At 39.2% G+C, this 19,715-nt stretch overlaps 1 protein-coding gene and 1 long non-coding RNA gene across 2 annotated transcripts in view; one reads left to right on the top strand and one right to left on the bottom strand.

The window, feature by feature from the left end:
• Positions 1 to 19,715, bottom strand: part of PARD3B (par-3 family cell polarity regulator beta) — a 1,000,837-nt gene that overhangs the window by 383,229 nt on the left and 597,893 nt on the right. The window contains exons 12-14 of the mRNA XM_029934009.1: positions 16,877 to 17,047; positions 12,541 to 12,673; positions 4,107 to 4,206 (exon numbers count right to left, since the gene is read on the bottom strand). Of these exons, the coding sequence (XP_029789869.1) occupies positions 4,107 to 4,206; positions 12,541 to 12,673; positions 16,877 to 17,047 (404 nt within the window). The remainder of the gene's footprint in view (positions 1 to 4,106; positions 4,207 to 12,540; positions 12,674 to 16,876; positions 17,048 to 19,715) is intronic.
• LOC115287506 lies at positions 446 to 12,456 on the top strand. The gene is made up of 3 exons (XR_003906518.1): positions 446 to 629; positions 10,667 to 10,782; positions 12,273 to 12,456. It is a non-coding gene; the product is annotated as an uncharacterized LOC115287506 (long non-coding RNA).

The following is a 19,715-nucleotide window of genomic DNA, read 5'->3' on the forward strand; positions in this document are numbered from 1 at the left end:
TAGAATCTGAGAATTTAAGGGCCGGAAGGCATTAAAGGTCACCTCATCTAACTCTTGTAGATAAGACACCAAAGCCCAAAGAGGAGGTTGGTATTCCAAGGTCACACAGCTGGCCAGTGCGAAAGTGAGCACCAGCACTGTGGTTTCTTAATATTGCCTTTCTCAGAGCCATGGAAGCTTTGGCTAAAATGGTGGCCAACCTGGGGCCCAAGGGCAGCTGATGGTGATGCCATGGCAATCAAATGTTCCCTTTTTGTGCAGATTCACTCAGTCTCTTATGCTGCTGGCATTTTAGGTCAGCTCTTTGTTTCAGTAGAGTGATACATACCACAAACTACAAGGAAATCAAAGAGTTAACCCAAACAGATGCCCTAGGTCACAATGAAAGCCATTAGGGAGGTGGTTTAGGACCAACATGAATATTTCTCATTAAAACTTAGGTGACACTGCATTTAAAGTGCTCTGCTCCAGGGAGACTGGGTAACCTGCTTTACTGTCTTACTTTACCAACCTAGGTATTTATTGACATATTAATACAAGAATTCAAATTTTTTGAGACTCTTGGGAAACGATTTTTAACCCCTTTTTAAAAAGCAAGGTGGGAATGCCACTTGATGCGGCAACATCAGGTAAGAATCTAACTAAAGGGAATTTTCTGATACAAATGTTTATATATAATGAAGGCTGATCAAAGAAATAAAAGCTGCTTTCTATAAATGAATGTAACAAATGTTCACATGTGTGTATGTATACACACTACACATACCTCAATATACCCATTAAATTGATCATAGTGATTCAAACATCTGCTGTCACTGCTTTGAATGGGATCAAGTGTACATTTTGGAACCTTCGGCAGAAGGGCCCACTTTGCCATGGTACGGAATAAGAAATAAGGCAAAATGAGGCTGATATTTAAGTAGGAATGTAAGTGTAATATGAGAAATTACAGGATTAGAGCCAATGTGAGCATATAGTGCACATAGTGAAGTAAAGTATTGAATTAGTTAATGTGAAAATATTTTGGACATGTAAGTGAGACCAATGAAACTATTTGTAATTTTATGCTACATATTGAAAGTTTTTGGAGGGAAGGGGTGACCCAGCAACTAACTATAAAATATGACATGTTCTAGTTTGGAAGAAAGGTAGCATGTGCTTGCGGCTGAGTGGCTGTGGTGGAGGCTGTGGGAAGCTGCAAGTTGACAGCAGGCCAAAGACATGTTTTAAATAAAGGCCATGTTTTCAGCATGAACAACCAGGGAATCTATCAAATAGAAATGATACTCAATGTCAAATTATGCTGCATAATGAATAAATAAAGGCAGCATGAAACATATGCTGGTGTCCTGAGTATGGTGACAAATCGGGAATGGAAAAGACACATAGACCCAGCCATGAATGTGCAAGGAGACCTGTCAGAAATAAAAAGGAAGGGGAAGAAAATCTGAGCGGTAATGGCAAAGAAAAAAATCCCCTGAAGTCTCAGGCGTCCATGAATAGGCTTCAACAACTGGCTACTATGAGTGAGAGTAGATGAAGGAAGGAAAGACGGAAAGGAGAAAGGAAGGAGGGAAGGGAGGGGAGGGAGAGCCAGAGATGGAGAGCCCAGAGAGAACAGGGAGAGAAAAAATACAAACATACAGGGAATAATCAAATGGTGTTGAAACTGTTAATTAAATTCAATATAATCTGTTATTAATTTGCCTTAAACCCTCCCTGAGATATCACAGCAGAAAATATACTTCCTTTACATTTATTTTTTATTTAGACACACATATTCTAAAGTTTTGTCCAATAATTGATGACATAATACTACAAGTTCAGTAAATTCCCGATGTCACTTTGGTTCAAGACACAGGCATTAAGGTGGATCACATTTGTGTCTCACTTCTCATGCAATAGTCGTGTTCTGTTTCGCAAGACTGGCTGTATCCCTAAAGCATCACTTTTCCCTTTTAGAGGGCTTTTAACTTTTTTTTTGAACGCAAGGGCAGCCTCCCTTGCTCAACTGTTCTGGCTCCCTTCCAACCTTTCCTCCATCCAAAACCACACAGCCAAAACCCCCCTGCTGCCACCGGTCACCTAGGCAACACATCAGCTTGCAGGATGCTGCAGGTCACCAGATCCCTGGGGAAGAGTTTCAGAGCTTTACCTTTGTTCCTTCCATCTCAAAAATGTCTTTGGCTCTGCCCCTTCCTCTTGAGCCATGCAAGCCCTCTCTTCTCTTGCCAGTCCCCAGGATCCTCTTTTATGGCTTTCCCCGTCCACAACTGAACTCACTTAACTTCATATTGTCACCACCCCTCCCCCTCCCCAACAGAAGAAATCTGTGGAAACACTGAAGCAGCCAAAAAGGGAGATGTCATTTCCCAATAATGGCATCTCTGCAATATCTCTGATGCCCTCTCTCACCTGAAGAGGGTTCTCATCTGAAAACTTCTCCCTCCCCTCTCCAGCACTGTTGCTTAGTACCTTTCACTGCTACTGCCCTAGAAAACGCGCAGTCTCTGGCTTCCAGTGGGTATGAATCTTTCTCCACTTACCTAATGCATTTTGTACACAACGAGGACCCAGGTCTTACCATGATGTCTGCTGAAACCTTGCAATAAAGCTTTAGAATCTAATGAACTAGTATCTGCATCCCTTATCCCTGCCCTCTGAGCTCTATCATCTGGCCAGTCAGTCAGGATACAAGATTCACAAACCAACTTCCTTTCCCAGCTTCCATGCTGTTCCTTCTACCCTTTCCTCTCTCTGAAATTCCCTTCCTTCCTGGCTTTTCTCCTGTCTGCCTCTGATTCATATTTTAGGGTTTAGCTGAAATCTTTTTCCATAACATTTTCCATTGATTCCTCTATTTGGAAGCATTCTCCTCTGCCTTGGATCTCCAGGGCATTTCTTTCCTTCTGGTAAATATCACTTTGTACTTTGTGCACTAGTTGTCGTTTTTACCTACTGGCCTACCATCTTCTTGAGGGTAGAGTCCATATCTGATTTATCTTTGCATTATCCTAACAGTTTTTCACATATGCACAGGATAAATAGTAAAGTAGAAGGAAAGGAATTATTTTTAAGTATTTTTTTAATGACAGCAAACTGTCATTTTTGATTTAGAATTGAGGCAGGCAATGGAAATGAATGAACACAATTAAATATGTCCAGATTTTCTTTCAAGAAAGCCCTAGAAAACTGATCTAGAACATTAGTACAATTTTCAGATCAGTTGGTGAAACTGTATTTGAGTCAGATAGCTGACTTCAAAAACATAGGAATCAGAGATGGCTAAATATAGGTGAGCTTCCAGCTAATAGAGTTAGCTATACTCTTTTTGTGTTGGGTTATTTTTAGCAGATCGTAATAAAAAGTATAGTAGGAATGACACCAGCATTGCTGCAAGAAAAATGAAAAAATTTCACAGGATTATCAAGGGACATAGAATGGAATAAAATACACAGTTTTTAACAGCCATAATAAATACAGAAAATAGCAAAGGGACAAGTTAATGATTTTTAAAACTCATCAGAAGAACAAAATCTATGAATTCCACTAGTCAGATGGTGTGTATACTTAGTAAATCTCTCTCTCTCATGCTTGGGAGATCCTAAAAATTATCGATTTTCTTGGTTTCTATTACAGAGTGGATATAATATTGGGTACTCTTTTCAATATTTTAGATTATATATGGTGTTGCTTTAATTTTTAGATTCCATTAACTTTCTTGGAACATTTATTTTTAAAATACCTCTAGGGTTTGCCAATTACAAATGAAGAAAAAACAACAACAACAAAAACTAAGCTTTATGTCAGTTTTGTTTTATACCTTCCCATATAACCTTTTGAGCTCTCTGGTTTTTCAACGTAATAAAAGAAAGTTCTACAATTTCCTTGAATATTTTATAATATATGATGAAATTTAAATTCCAGGAAGCCAAATTTTAACACTCTAAGCTATTAATTTCAGCTATGAGAAGCTTTCGCTGAAAAGGAATTACAGATACTCTGAGATTTCCATTCTGGAAAGAAATAGAGTTAAAATAAGGTGACTGGGTTTTCCCAGAAACACCGTAACGAGGAACATTTACGATATATCATTCTATCAATACCTGTGGCTGTACTCTTCAGTGCCCAATTCCAGAACGGGATGTGGTGGTGGTGAAGGCGGTACGTCATGCTCGGCCCATCCGTCACTGGGAAGCAATAGCTCTAAAAAACAATGAACCAATGAAGCTGTAAACTGGAGGCAGAACGGTTCAGCGCCTGGTTTTGTTTCAGTCCATCTCACAGATGCAATTTTTGCCAACACATAAGCCAACCTTGAAATAAATAAGTCCTACAGAAGCGAAGGATTTGTACGAGAGCTCATGCAGCCTGTGTGAGGAAATCTAAGCCTGCTAATGGGTTTTCACACTGGTGACCTGCTGGCAACCCACGGCAAGTCAAGACCACGCATCTTGAATATCTTTTCCCACACAGAAAAGGCTGACAGTCGCTCATGACTTGTGTTCTGTGGAAGATTAACAAAGCCATCTCTTTCATGCCTTCAGGGTTTTGTAAACAAGACTCTCTAGTGACTACTCTGGATCATATGGAGATTTAGGTATGAGCCTGAGTGAAAAAGTACTTAAAAAAAACCATGAGATACTATGTATCTACTCACCATTTAGAGATGGTAGAGGGGAAAAAATACTCTTTTTGCATATGTGCCACAGTGGAAATACATGGGTTTGAGGCCTTGGAAGCAAAAAACTAGGGTCAGACCTAGTTTTCTCCCCTGCTCAAGATGTATACTTTTCCAATCTACTCTACTCTGGAAAAATTAGACCTGTATCCTGAATATTACTATAACTTATAACAAGCAAGTTTCTTGGGACCCTATTGTGTATAAAACATCGTGCTAAGTTTTATGCTCATTACGTCATATAATACTCATCATTATTACCAACATCAACTCATGTGTGAAAAGCATGATAGAGTGTCTTGGGCAAGCAAAAATATCTGTGCAGCAAGGCCGCCATGTTTCCAGTCATGGCTCCCACTACTGTGTGAACTTGGCTCACCAACTTCACTTCTCTAAGCCCCATTTTTTAAGTCTATAAAGTGGGGATAAGAATAGCTTCATTAGAGGAGTATAAGGATTGTATAGGATGGTGCATATTCAAAGAGAATTATAAATGCAAAGTGCTAATAAGCAACAAAAAGATTATTATTCTGTATGTCCTAAACTCTACTGCCTACCTATTATAGTAAGAGACTTGGTAAAAGGTGGTTCCTATTTGTCCTTGATTGCTGGAACAAGAGAAAAGTGTCTTTGTCCCTACAAAAGGCTGCTGGTAACAGAATCTGCTTGATTTGCCCACATGCCAGATGGGAGGGTTACTTTTATGTGTTAACTTGACTGGTAACTGGGTCCAGGGTACCCAGATATCTCAACATTCTTTATTCTGTGTGTTTCTAGGAGGTTCTTTTGGGGTGAGATTAACATTTAAATCAGTAGGCAAAGTAAAGAGTCCCCCGTAATGTGGGTGAAACTCATCTAATCAGCTGAAGGTCTGGATAGAACCAAAATTCTGACCATCCTCCTCTGAGAAGAGAATTCTTCCTGCCTGACTCTTTTCAAACTGAGACACTGGCATTTTTCTGTCCTTGGACTCAAAAAGAATTACTGACTCTTCCTGGGTCATGAGTCTGCTCGTTTTTAGACCAGGACTATGCTATTGTCACTCTGTGGTCTCCAGATCGCTCATTCACCTTGCAAATATTGGGGCTTGCCAGGCTCCATAATCATGTAAGCCAATCCTTTATAATCAATCTCATTATACTAGTTAATATATGTTATTATGTAGATTATATGATATGTATTACTGCATATCACTGTGTGTTATGTATATTTTTACATTATATTATCTGTTGTTATATTATATATTTGTATACATGCATATACCTCTCATTGGTTCTGTTTCTAAGGAGAACCTGATCCAAACTCTGCCCCAGGGACTAGTATGAAATGGAGGTAATTCTAGCAGTGCCAACATGTGCCTGGGTAGGAGACTTGAAGCAGAAGATCCGACAGGCAGGGTGACCAAGGTATAGAAGCATGGTGAGCAAAGGCAGCCAGCACTGTCCCCCTGCACTGCCCCCCTCCCAAGTGATCTAGTGACTTGGTAATATGGCGGCAGTCAGGCAGCCAAAGGCTTACTGAGAGGAACAGAACAGAACAAAAGGAATACATTCTCAACTGGGGACAAGGGACACATTGGGACAACATTTTCCACTAGATGTAATCTCTCTACCCTCAACTTCTTAGCCCATCTTTCGTACTGGTGATAAATATTGCTGTGATCATGTAACTTGCCCTCTCAGAAACCTCTCAGTTGCACACAGTAGTCTGTACCCTTCACGGGCAACTTCATCTCCTATGACACATTAGCTACCCAAGACTACCTACTGGTCCCCAACCACAAGCCCGGGCTTTCCTGCCTCAGTGTGTTTGCTTACATAATTGAAAATCCGCTCCCATCCATCAAAGTCTTACCCTTCTCTCAAGGCCCACCTCACATATCATCACCTCTATGAAACTTTGACTATTTCTCTAGGATCTGTCAATACTTTTAGAATAATGACAGAGAATACTTGTGCTCACATCTGTGTACACATGCAGACCTCATTTCTTTCTTCCTGCACATGCAAACCTCATTTCCCAACTTCTCTGTCCCTAGACTAGTTCTTTCCAATAGAATGTGAATTCGTCTGGCCATCATCATCCCCAGTCTCAACGGTTAAGAAAGAGTCCACTCTCTCCACCTTTCCTGTCTACCAACTGCAAGAAGGAGTAACTGAGGCTCTAGAAAACGGCCCAGCTGCCAATGAAAGGAACCCAGGACCCTCAGTCACTGCAGAGAGGGTGGCCTCCATCCTTCTGCCTCGCTGGATAAGACAAGAAACATACTTCCACTGCCTTTGTCCATTGGCAATGGATTTATCTAATCTATTATAATTATATTATTACTATTATTATTATTATTGAAATAATTCCACTTATAACATTTATCACATGCTGATTTTGCAGTGAGCTATCTCTCTATCACCCATGTATCTTTCTCTTACTGGACCATAGAGAAACTCCTCCTTGTCCTCCTCCTCTCCCTCCTCTTCTTTAGCATCTTCTCTGGCTTCTTCAAGTTTTGTTACAATCATTACCTTTAACTTTTATTTTATTCACATGAACAATCATTTATTTTTAAACTAGTGGGGCCCCTAGGTGGGGTTAAGTCAGTTAAGTGTCTGACTTCGGCTCAGGTCATGATCTCATGGTTCGTGGATTCAAGTCCTGTGTCAGGCTCTGTGCTGACAGCTCAGAGCCTGGAGCCTGCTTTGGATTCTGTATCTCCTTCTCTCTCTGCCCTTTCCCTGCTTGTGCTCTGTCTCTGTGTCTCAAAAATAAATAAACATTAAAAAATGTAAAAAACAAAGTAGCTGTAGGTAGAGGGGTAAACACCTTCTTTGTTGACCCTTTAGCCTAGGTACATTTTTAAAAATTATTCAGAGGCTACAAGGAATTTTTTTTCCTCTTGGCCCAACCACCTCTATGAACCCTATAGCAATGTGAAAACCTGGAATTATTTTCTCCAAAAAAATATTTCTGGATTTCATCACACGTACAAGTTTAAGTCTTGATAGTCATCCTAGCTTTCTGGCTGTGAATGTTGCCTGTGCACCCTCTAGAAACCACTTCATTCATGACCCAATAGCCCTGATTTTAATCATCATTTCTCATGGTTGTTACTTGTTTTACAGATCACACCCTGCTAGGGCCAAATCAGAAAAGAAGAGTAAAAGAGATTGCAAGTTTAGACAAGGACTCAGCAAGCTATGGCCCTGGTCCAAAGCAAGCCCGCCATCTGGTTTTGAACATAAAGTTTCATTGAACAGTCATGCTCACTCATTTGCGTACTGTCCATGGCTGCCTTTGCACTAGAGTAGCAGATCAGAAGAGCTGAAACAGAGATCTCTTGGCCTGCAAAGCCTAACATATTTACTATCTGGTCATTGATGAGCCCTGCTTTAGATTTCTTTACAATTAAAAAAAAATATTTTAAACCTATTCTTGAGGGCTATAACAGCATCGTATTCACCTTTGCATCCCTGATAGTATATCCTGCACAATGGAAGTATCCAATAAACATAAGGCAAATTGAAAAGTGTAATTAAATTTCTGATCATCACTCCAGAGGTAGCACCTTCTGTGCTATAGAAGGGTGGACACATGCTCGTTCCCCAGAGAAGACACTTGAGGAATAATTATACATTATGTGTTTCCTCAAAGGACCTTAGGTAACATGGGCCCAGTGAGACAGGATACACAACCAAAGGGCTTGGTTTGGGGTGGGGATGGAAGGTCTATGGGAGCCTTTGGGTCCTGGGCAGACTTGGGTCAATGCGTGACTCACGCATGGAACTGGAGTGCACTTGAGCTGAAAGGTGAAGGGAAGCAGGAGTAGAATACAACAGGGGAGACCAGAGCAATGGAAGGAGAGGTAACAGCAAACCAGAGGCAAATGGTGCTTATTACTACTACTTGACTATTCCTTGGACAGGGTGTGATCTGCCAGCAAAATGCTTCAGAAAACAGTGTTGGTAGTTCATGTTATTATCATTCAAATGCTTCATAGGATTTTATAGTAAACCTTTGGAACAGAGCCCCCATTCTGATTCCCACCTTAGAGCACCACATTTATTCTAGTGCAGGCATTGCTAGCAATTCTTCAACACAAATGTGAATTTTCCGGTGTTACAATTTCTACAAATGTTAGTTCCAAAAATGCCTTTTCCATATAACAGCTTGACAGGAATGTGTGTGTGTGTGTGTGTGTGTGTGTGTGTGTGTGTGTGTGTATAAAATAACCATGGAACTGTGGGTGGTATGTACTATTATTACAAAAATAGATGGAACACAGCATATCAACATTGAATTTTTAAATATACAAAGGAAAGGAAAAAGAGAAGAAAAAAGTTAATGTTTTGGCTGTAACAGTTCCTTTCCTCATTAGACTTTACGTTTTGTTAACTCAATCTTGTTTTTCTAAAGCGGCTCCTTAAAACACTAGGTTTCATGAGCCTTAGTGGCCTGCTGCTACATCAGATGCATCGGAAACTCAGAAACTCTCAAAGAGTCTCAAAATTTTAATTTTTCTTTCATATTACAAAGAGATGATCATGATATTCTATAGCACCATGTTTATAAATTCTAGTGTGTATGTATATATATAAACACACATATGTATATATTTATACATACACATATATATATGTACACACATATTTACATATATACATATATGCCAACAGGCTTACCTAAAAATAAGAGAATTTCCTCTACTGGCCTCTTACAATTAAAATGTGATGAGTCCATGCCTTGATTGGCCTAAATCTTTAACTGAGTATTGTATAACAGATCCCCAAGGAAATAGCAATAGGTTTGTACTGCTTTAAAAAAGTAATATTCAGTGCAGTCACTTCTTGAAAGAACTGGATTTTTTTTGTCCGCTTGGAAAACTGACATGGGGGCAGGAAGTGGAGCAGGAACCCGGAGGTGGCTGACCTGTGCGGTTTCCACTGGTGTAGAAAGGTGTTCTACCTGGAAGCATGTGTCAAAAGGAAGAGAATAGGACTCGCAGTAATAGTCTATAGCCACTTGTACCCAAAGGACTCTAATTGTTCAGTGGAAATACAAAACATTCTATTGAAGTTTCATAGTAAGCCATTTTATTTTTAGCAAGTTCGTTGACTAGACTTTATTATTTAAAATTTTTTTCCCTGGGGGCACCTGGATGGCTCAGGTCATGATCTCATGGTTTGTGAGCTCGAGCCCCATGTCGGGCTCTGTGCTGACAGCTCAGAGCCTGGAGTCCGCTTCAGATTCTGTGTCCCTCTCTCTCTGTCCCTCCCCTGCTCTCTCTCTCTCTCAATAATAAATATTCAAAAAAATTTTTTCTGGGTGTATCCTTATACTGAACTAGTTCTATAGTTTCATTATTTTGGCCTTTATTATACCTTCTGGAGGTACTATTGCATTTCCTTGGGTATCTCAATGTCCTCTGAAAATACTCTGTGTAATTATCACTTCAGCATCAATATTTTATAACTATTAAAAATGAGGGGCGCGTGGCTAGCTTAGTTGGTGGGGCATGAGACTCTTATACTTGAGATTGTGACTTCAAGCTCTGTGCTGGGCATACAGATTTCTTACATAATAAAATCTAAAAAAAAAAAAAAAAAGAAACATGATGGGAGATAATGTGCCAATATTCCCTTGGATGTCACCGGTGTAATTAAGAATAAAACTCTGAACTTGGATTGTCACTTATCACATGTTGCTTGAGAATTAAATGTCAATCAAATTATGTAAAGGCTAGATACTTTAATACAGATGGTAATGTTCTCGATCATTATATGGGCATGGTAGAGAGAAAGCTGTGCTGGTCTGTGGAAAACTTGCTGTTTCTTCCCCAGATTCTTCTGCTACTGTGATTTAAGGTCTCAGGAAGAGATCTCACTTTGTCAAGACAAATTTTAATTTCTTAAAGAAGATGAGGAAAGACATACTGAGTATTTGTTTATCGGACACAAAGCCAAGTGAGATTTTAATGGACATTTTTGCTATCAGGTGAAAGGACTTCAAGAATTTCGAGAGACCAATGTAAGACAGGGTCCGTGTCGGGGGTCAGAGAATAAACTTGAATCTGATCGATAAGCACTGAATCCAGGATCTCCATGAATCAAGTATGTAGTCTTGGCTAACTTGTTTACTTTCTTTCTATTTCTTCATCTGTAAAGTGAGTATAATTGTTATAATAATAGTATTACCCACTTCCAATGTGCATGTAAATTGCTTGACACAGATTACAACAGACAGTAAACGCTTAATAAATGGTCACAGCTGTTGCTGCAACTTTCACTAAAATGGAGGAAGTCAGAGGAAAAACCAATGTCTTATTCTGATGAAACAATTCTAGAGGAATCGGAGATGTACAAGCCTGTTCTGATGGAGTTCTCAGAGTTCAGAAATTGTTTTCATGTAGTTAAATTTGGGTTACATCTTAGATGAAGTAAGAGATTGATTACTTAAACAGTACCTCCATTCGATAGATTACTGTACAACCACTGAACGTGATGCTGTAAAATATTCAACAGAGTGAGATGATCATAATGTGTTACTAATCAAAAGAGCAATTTCCTAAACATTATATATATTTCAATATATTTCATTTTCATTTAATTTTATATATGCATATTTGCATGAAGGAAAGAATTGAAATATAGATTCAAAAATGGTATCGATTAGTATCTGTTAGTTAGAAGTATGAATAATATTAAATTTTCTTTTTATTGCTGTTCCCCAAATTTTCTATAATGAATATGTATTGCCTTTGTAATACCAAAAACTTAATGTTATTAAAAAGAAAGGAGATGCAAGAACATTAAAAAAAACTTTTTTCTTGGTGACCTAAAGTATAATTTTTTAAAAACAAAGAAAAGTCCAGGGACACCTGGGTGGCTCAGTAGGTTAAGAGTCTAACTCTTGATTTCAACTCAGGTCATGATCTCACCATTGTGAGATGGAGCCCTGAGATGGGGCTCTGCAATGGCATGGAGCCTACTTAAGATTCTCTCTCTCGGGGTACCTGGGTGGCTCAGTTGGTTAAGCCTCCGACTTCGGCTCAGGTCAGATCTCACGTTAGTGGGTTCAAGCCCCGCATCAGGCTCTGTGCTGACAACTAGCTCAGTGCCTGGAGCCTGCTTCCGGTTCTGTGTCTCCTTCTCTGTCTGCCCCTCCCCCTCTCATGCTCTCTCTCTGTATCAAAAATAAATAAAACATTAAAAACATTAAAAAAAAAAGATTCTCTCTCTCTCTTTCTGCCCCTCCCCCACTCACCTGCACACACTCTCTCCCCTCTCTCTCAAACCAAAAATAAACAAAGTCCAAATGTTTTATACCTAGAGGTCTACTAGTACAACCTTATAAGGAGAAGACAATGTAGAGAGGGAATAATAAGAACATTCCAACTGTTACAAAATGGTGTCAGTTATGGTATTTACCACACTCTTCTTAGAATCCAGCATAAATCTGTGAATCATGGTGTGACTATTTGATGGTTTAATACCAGTTCAAACATTTTTTTTAAGTTTAGTAGTTATTTATATTATGTAACTTCTTCTATCAAAAGATTGTTGAAAAAAAAACCTAACACTTTGCCATTTTTTTTCTCCAGGCATGGTTTGTTTTATACATAATCCTCCGTGTTTGGGGCAGCAAGCACAGAAACTGTCACTTAGACTGGAGGCCATGCCAGGAATCTGCTTCACAACTTCTGAGTCAGCTCCCCTACCCGCCATCGCTCGGTGTTCATGACTCAGGGTAACCAAGTCTGCACTTACTCTAATTAACTCCCCTTTGTCCCTTTTTTTTTTTTAAATAAAAAAGATAGTCTTGTGTTTTCTCACACCATTTGTAGTACATGGAAGTGGAAAGACTCTTACCTTTCTGTTTGTCTTGTGAACTGTAAGTGCCAAATGGATGCAGTGAACTATTATCATTTCTCCTGGAGGTGGCTAGAGTGTTTTGACAATTCTCAAAGCATGGCTTAGAAAATGCCCCACACTCTGCAGAGTCCTGAGAGATGAAAATAAAAATTACATTTGTTTTTTAAATATGTTCCAACTTGGTCAATGAAAGCGAAGTAGGACAACAATCAATTTATGAACAATCATCCAAAAGGATGTTGAACTGAAATACTCGACTGAAAAATCAAAATGGCCCTATCAGTTAATAAAACATATTTGCATATGAAATAACAACTATACTGACAATGTGGTGCTAAGGATTAGGAGTACTCATAGCCAACACAGAAGAGGATTAACTGTATTATTCTTTCCCCCCACTTACAACCAGCTTCTTTCAAATTTTCTTCCATCTGGGAGTACAGCTCGTGGCAGTGTCAACACAACAACACAGTCATGCCAAGGGTGTTTCTCTGCCAACCAGCTGGTTCCTCACTCTCTCCCTCAGTGACTAAGTGCATATGCTCTAGGACAAGTCAGAACCTAAGCAGGCTCGCCACTGAAATGCCATGCGTGTGTCCCACTGCAGACACTAGGTCTTTTGGCCAGAAGTTAAAACAAACCCTGTGCCAATGCCAGACAGTAGCCGTCTTGAGCATTCCCCCCTCCCCTTTTTGATATTTTTCCCTCCTATTTTGATTTTGATGTCCTAAAAACAAATTCAGGGTCCTTAAAACGCCCACAAGCCATATGACACAGGTGTGAGGAGCCAGTAGAAAGGGACCAGGTGTAAAGAGCTCTAGCTGTCTGTTCAAGAGGATTGAGGCACAGAGAACGAAGTTCTGCTCTTGCTCATATATGTGCCTTCCTAACACAAGGAAGTCATGTGGAAGCCATCTCATGGATGTGCCCTTGACCGTCTGTGAGACAAACTTGCCCAAACAGAAACACAGATCTGATCCCCCCTTCTACCCCCGAGGTCTTTCCTTCTGAGCAAAGCATCTGGCCCAAGCAATTGTTTATACTTTCCTCTCAGTTACAAAAACTCGGTATCCTAAACAAAATATTTAAAGCATTCAATTTATGCATTCTTAATAATTAAAATGTTTTCAGCTGCTGAAGCTCTGTTAGCTTTTTGTCAAGGCTCATAACATTTCCCCCACATCCAGGGTTACCCTCTGCCTCTGTTATGCTAGTCAACCCAAACTCAGCAGACTCCTGAATTAAAGCTGGAGGCCAGGCAGGCAGGAGGGCTAGGGTTTACTTCACACAGCCTTGTGCTTTAACAACAACAACAACAACAACAACAACAATTCTGCTTCCCCAGCTCTTTGATAAATGACACAATCAATATCCCAACAACTGATCGGTAACCAGCCTAATTAAAGTATTCAGCCTGTAAAATAGAGCTGTCTCGGAGCCCTCCATTAGTGTCTGAGCCAATAAAAAATATAATGGATTTTTAAACATATTCTCCTTCTACCAAGATGAGCTTGTAGCGGGGAGGGAAATGTTTTGGGAAAGAGGAAAAAAAAAACAGGTCATAACCCATTTTTTAATACCAAGTCTCTAGGCTCAAATAGAATTACAATTGAACCTCAAGCTCATCCTTTGAAAAACATGTTTCTGTTTCAAATGATTTTGATTCAATCAAGGACTCATTATGTATTCTTCACGAGGTCCTCATCAAAACTGTTTACGTATCTTGTGCATCTGGGTAATGTGGGAAAATACTCCAACAACTATATATTTTGACTTTTCGTAAGTAGCTTCTTCATTTTTTTTATATCAATATAATGTTCAAGTAACCATTTTGGTAATCTTGCCAAATCTAACTAATTGATTTGCCTGCATGTATGAGCGGTGCTGAGACCTTTTTCTAGGTTATGATGGTTTATTGGTTTATTGTACCTGAGGGTGATTGCTGCTCACGGGAGAATATACCAAAAACACGAGTGCACAACAAATGTTGTGACACAGGAAAACGCAGAGCTGGGAGATCAAATAGCTGCAGACTTTTTTTTTTTCAAATTTAATAAAGATTAGTTGTACATTAGAGGATGCTGTCTTTATAAGAAAAAATACTCTTTAATCTTCATGGGTACCACAGAGATTCCTGGTAGCTAAGAGAATCAAGTGCCTGTACGTTCCCCATGGAAAGCATGTAAATATGAGGGAAACTAAAAAGGGCTCTTGTTTAAATGTCCTCGTAAAAATTGCTTTTTGTCCCATTTCTTAATTCCCAATTAATTTCCTAGTGAACTTATTAATAAGACACTTCTGAGGATGGGCAACAAACTAAAAATACAGTTCTTTCTTCTGATGGAATAATTGTCAACCTACTCCAGAGTGTGAGAATTAACATGGAAATACAAGCCATAAAGGAGAATGCAAATGCTAAAAGGTCTCAATTAGATGAGCCAAAATAGAGAACGCTTACCTACTAGGCACACACCTGCTTTAGAGGAAGACATGGAATCAGGGAAGGTGAGAGGTCAGGGACACAACTCCTAACAACCATATACATTTTTTCTTTCTTTTCTTTTTTACTTAACTTTTGCTATTTGCAGAGGTATGGTACTCTACAGTAGCACCTTCCAGGCTTTTCTCTTAGTTGAAGTATCTCTGTTCCAAGAAATCTAAAGGGAGATGTAATATACAGATACACAGCAGGGGTAGCTTAGGGACCCGACAGACCATCCTTTAGACCCATCCCTGACAACTGGGTACCATGAATCCCAAGGCTCTAGAGTAAGAATCAAATTAAACCAGAAAGGAGTCAATTCCGTCATGGATGGAAGCAATAGATAAGGGTTTTATAACTATGTACATAAGTAAAATCCATTAAATATTCATGGAAGCCTGTGTCACTTAAGCAGACACAAATGTTGAAAACGAGTTGGCTCATTATATATAGTCTCCAGTAATTGGCCAATTTACATTTATTTAACATTTACAAGGTTATGTACAGAAGAGTAAAAAGGTACAGTTACTCTCTTCCAATAGCTGATAATATAACAAAGTGAGATATAGTTTATGAGTTTACTACTTCAGCTGACCCCCTCAGATAAAGCAGGTCTCAGATGCATCTTTTATTCATTCATTCAACAATATTTATTAAGTGTCTACTGTGTGCTGGGAAATGAGAAAACATTAAGGGATAAAACAGACAACAGTATCTATCATCTGTAAGTACTCAGCACTCAACTAGGTATGGCTTCACATCTCCAGAAAATGGACAATCTGGGATTTTGACTCAAGTCATCCACAACTTTAGAGCCCAAATGCTATGAGCTTCAACTACCTTCCACTATTACTTAATTTGAAAAGTCCTTTCTGTTTTTTAAGTTGTACTTATTATTAAAACTAATATTTTAAATTAGTGTGTTAATAGTATTCTATGTTCACTTTGTGTATTACTGCATTACACAAATATTATTTGTCCTATGAGAATATTTGTTTGATTTATGTTTTTCTTAACTCTTAACTATGATCAACTGTTTTCTCCTTATCTTTTCTTCAAATATATTGCAGGAGTATTTAATAATTATTTTTAATATATTAGAGAAAATAATGTTTTAGAAATATGTTATATTTATTATAAACATACTATCCTAATTGTATAATTTAATAATTATATAATACCTATATATTATAACTGTACATAAATGAAATGTTTAGGGATATTCGCATTCAAGAATATTTTATGGTTACACTGCATGTCTAGGTAAACGTATTTTTTATATTAAAAAATCCAGAGAAAAATCATGATAAAATATTGCAAAAATACTTATTTAATTAAAAACATTTATTTAATACTATGAAGCAAGCAGCTTGCTCAATAGACCAAATTTTAAATTAGTTAAGTCCCAGGTCTATATTATCCATGTGCACATTATGGAGGCAAATATACAGAGCTGACTGTATTGTAACAATCTTCATATTAAGCACTGTATACATCTGATCAGGAACTTTCTAAAGTACGGTCACTATTAGCATCTCAATCAAAAAGTATATAAAGATGTTATAAAGTTTAATAGTTTATAATATGATAAAGCCTTATTCATAAAGTCCAAAGCTCTAGAAATTGCAGGGGAGGAAAAGACTAGAAAATATAGACCTGTTACATTTGATAAATTACCTTATACGCACATTTCTATACCTTCTAGTTATATACAACCACACATAAATCCATCAGAGCCCTTCGGGGGCAGGATTTTCCAATTTCCGAATCAGTATGATACTAGTGATGGAAGTTTGCATATCCTAGGGGCCCTTTGGGTCATCTGCAGAGGGAACTAAAGATATGCATCACCTCCATTGGTCTCTCTGGCCTCCGCAGAATCACCAATTGGATCATCCCTCGAATGTTTCCCTCCATGGACATTGATCGCCTCAGTGTCTCCATTGCTTCGTGGTTGGACTTTCCCAAAAGGGATTCCCCATTTACAGCAATCAGCTGGTCATTCGTCCGCAGGCGACCATCCTAAGACAGAGGAAAGAAAAACAGTGCTAAACAGAGAAAAGTATGGTGATGATGTATGGCTTTTTCAGGAAAAGTTCAAGTTAAAAAAAAAAAAAACCAGCCATTAGGAATGATTTATTTTCTATGGCAGAAAAAGGTTCTGGAGCTTATCAGATAGTCATGAATACTAACAATAATGAGCTGTGTGAAAGTGTTTTTTAGAAATCACAGAGTCCCAAGCTGCAATAATTTTGACATTTGTATAATGTCTCTTACCTAAATGTTTGGCAAGCATGCTAACCTAGCTCAATTCTTCCATTTTCTCTGGCAGGGACCATATCGGCTCAAAGAAAGGGGGTTTGGAAGCAGAAGGAAGTGGTCATATCACTAGAAACAAGGGTTTGCATTTTCAGGCACAGAGAGACATCGTGCTTAAATGTTGCATGTTTGACAGCCATAATGTGTCTCCTAGATTTTACTGCTAACTCTGTTGAATGGCGCTGGAAGAAAAAAAAACAAACTCATGTTATTTTTCTCTAACACAACCACAAAGTTGCTAGTCTGCAGAAGAACACAGAGGTGTGCAATGAAAGGCCGATTTGCTATGTCTTCTGGCAGAAAAGCATGACAAAGGAGACTGCTGAGCTTTTGCACGCAGGCTCTGAATGATTAGTACTTTTACCCAGTATCTTCAGGAAACCACATTCTATAAAGAGCACAGAACCTCAACATGTGGACAGGCAGCCCACACTCCAGTCTACATCACTTCTAGGTACTAGTCATCTTCAGCCAGAAGCATCTCACACACTAGGGATGCCAACGGTAGCTAGTAAACTGGGGTGGCCACTCTGCGGAGGAAAGGACTTGAGGGGACCATAGCACATCTCCTCAACAGGCATCCTCAATGGAAAAAATGCTTAAAATACAGTCAGTTTAGGGACATGCCTTATACCTATTTCACACAAGGGTAGAAAGTTTTCGCTACAAGGCATAGGTGTAATCTTAGTACTGTTATGATGTTGTTGCTAATAAATGTAACAGAAGTACCAGTAGGTACAACTACCCTTCCTGGAGAATTTTTCCATAAATTAACTCTAGAACTCAAAGAACTCAGTAAGGAGATCAACATTTTTATTCACATTTTTCAGATAAGGAAACTGAAGCAGGGAAGGGCTAAAACTTGCCCAAATCACAAAAGCAAGTCATAGACAAAGTGACCCAAATGCAGGTTTCAGGCACCTCGGCTCTTTGGTCTGTCTACTAGACTTGTCTTTGTTACTTGGTCTCTAGACTACAGTTGTACGACATGAAAGTATGAAAGGAAAATACTAAAGAATTTTGTTGATAGGAAGTATCTGGGATCCACGTTCAAATTTGACAGAATACAAAAACCAAAACTTCCCTAAGAAATGAGAAAAACAGACATATGATGAACAATAGGACCGACTGTGCAGCTTTGGGAGAGAAATCCTGTGGATAAGTGGAGATACACTCTGACTAACTCGGTAGCAGATGGTCAGCGGAAGTCCTTCCGCTGACAATCTGGGGAAAGGGTGAGTGGGGAAGGCTGCTCTGGAGAGCTAATGCCCTGGAGGAGATGCTCTGCGTGTGCCACCTGCTGGAGAGGGCGCTGGCCGTCCAGGATCACGGAGGGCATCCAAAGGAGCACATGCTCCTGAATGAAGAAATGGAGATTCTGGGGCAGCAGGATGGATTGAGAAGGGCACGCAATCAGAGCTGCACACCGTCTTAGTGGACTGCCTCCACAGAGTGTAATGTCTCCTCCCTTCCTCTTGTTTTCCCACTCCACTTAGCCTTTACCCTAATTTGGAGTGAATTTGGAAATGAGATTTACAGGAAAGGCCAAGCACGAATGAAATCTCTTCATTTCTGTTATCTAATTTTGAGGGAGGCACATAAAGAATGAGGTCAAGGTTACACGAAACAGGGTGAAACAAAAACAACCGTAATGGTTTAGTCGTGTGAAGTGAGGCACCGCACGAGAAATCCTTCCGTCCTATTTTGGCATTTAGTGGAAGGAGGGCTATTGGGCTGAATCTTGAGAAGGAGGTTGGGAGGGTCACTAAAAATTGGAAGAATGATTTTTAAAAAGGAGAAGGAAACAGAAGAATCAGGTCAAGATTCCGGCTCTGTCAAACAGGAAATGAGGTCTACTAGGTGTTGGATTTGTAGAGGCTTAGTCTTGGCAGGACACCTTGTCCTCTTTGACATGAAGAAAGATAAGGATTGAAACTTTATGGGTGTCTCTAGAATGGAGGAAATAAAATCTGAGTGAGATTTCACCTGGTAACTTCCTGTGAACCTTGTCTGTGAAGTATGAAGCAAAGTCTGAGTGAAGAGGTAAACAGAGAAAGGGAGATGTGAAGATGTAAGGCTGGCCTCCCTCCTTCCCTCCCTCCCTCCCTCCCTCCCTTCCTTCCTTCCTTCCTTCCTTCCTTCCTTCCTTTTGTAAAATAATCTCTCACTAACATGTACTAAGCACAAACTTTCATTTCCAGCTACATTCCAAGTCTCAAGCATATAGAACTACACTGAAGTAGAAGATGTTTGCGACATGCAGTCCAAAAAAAAAAAAAAAAAAAAAAACCAAACAAAAAAAGGCAGGTCAAGTGACCCCAGGGCAGCTGGGATTTTTTTTTAGAAGACATCCGCATTTATCACGGGCATC

This window comes from Suricata suricatta, chromosome 3 (assembly GCF_006229205.1).
Source record: "Suricata suricatta isolate VVHF042 chromosome 3, meerkat_22Aug2017_6uvM2_HiC, whole genome shotgun sequence".
NCBI lineage: Eukaryota > Metazoa > Chordata > Mammalia > Carnivora > Herpestidae > Suricata > Suricata suricatta.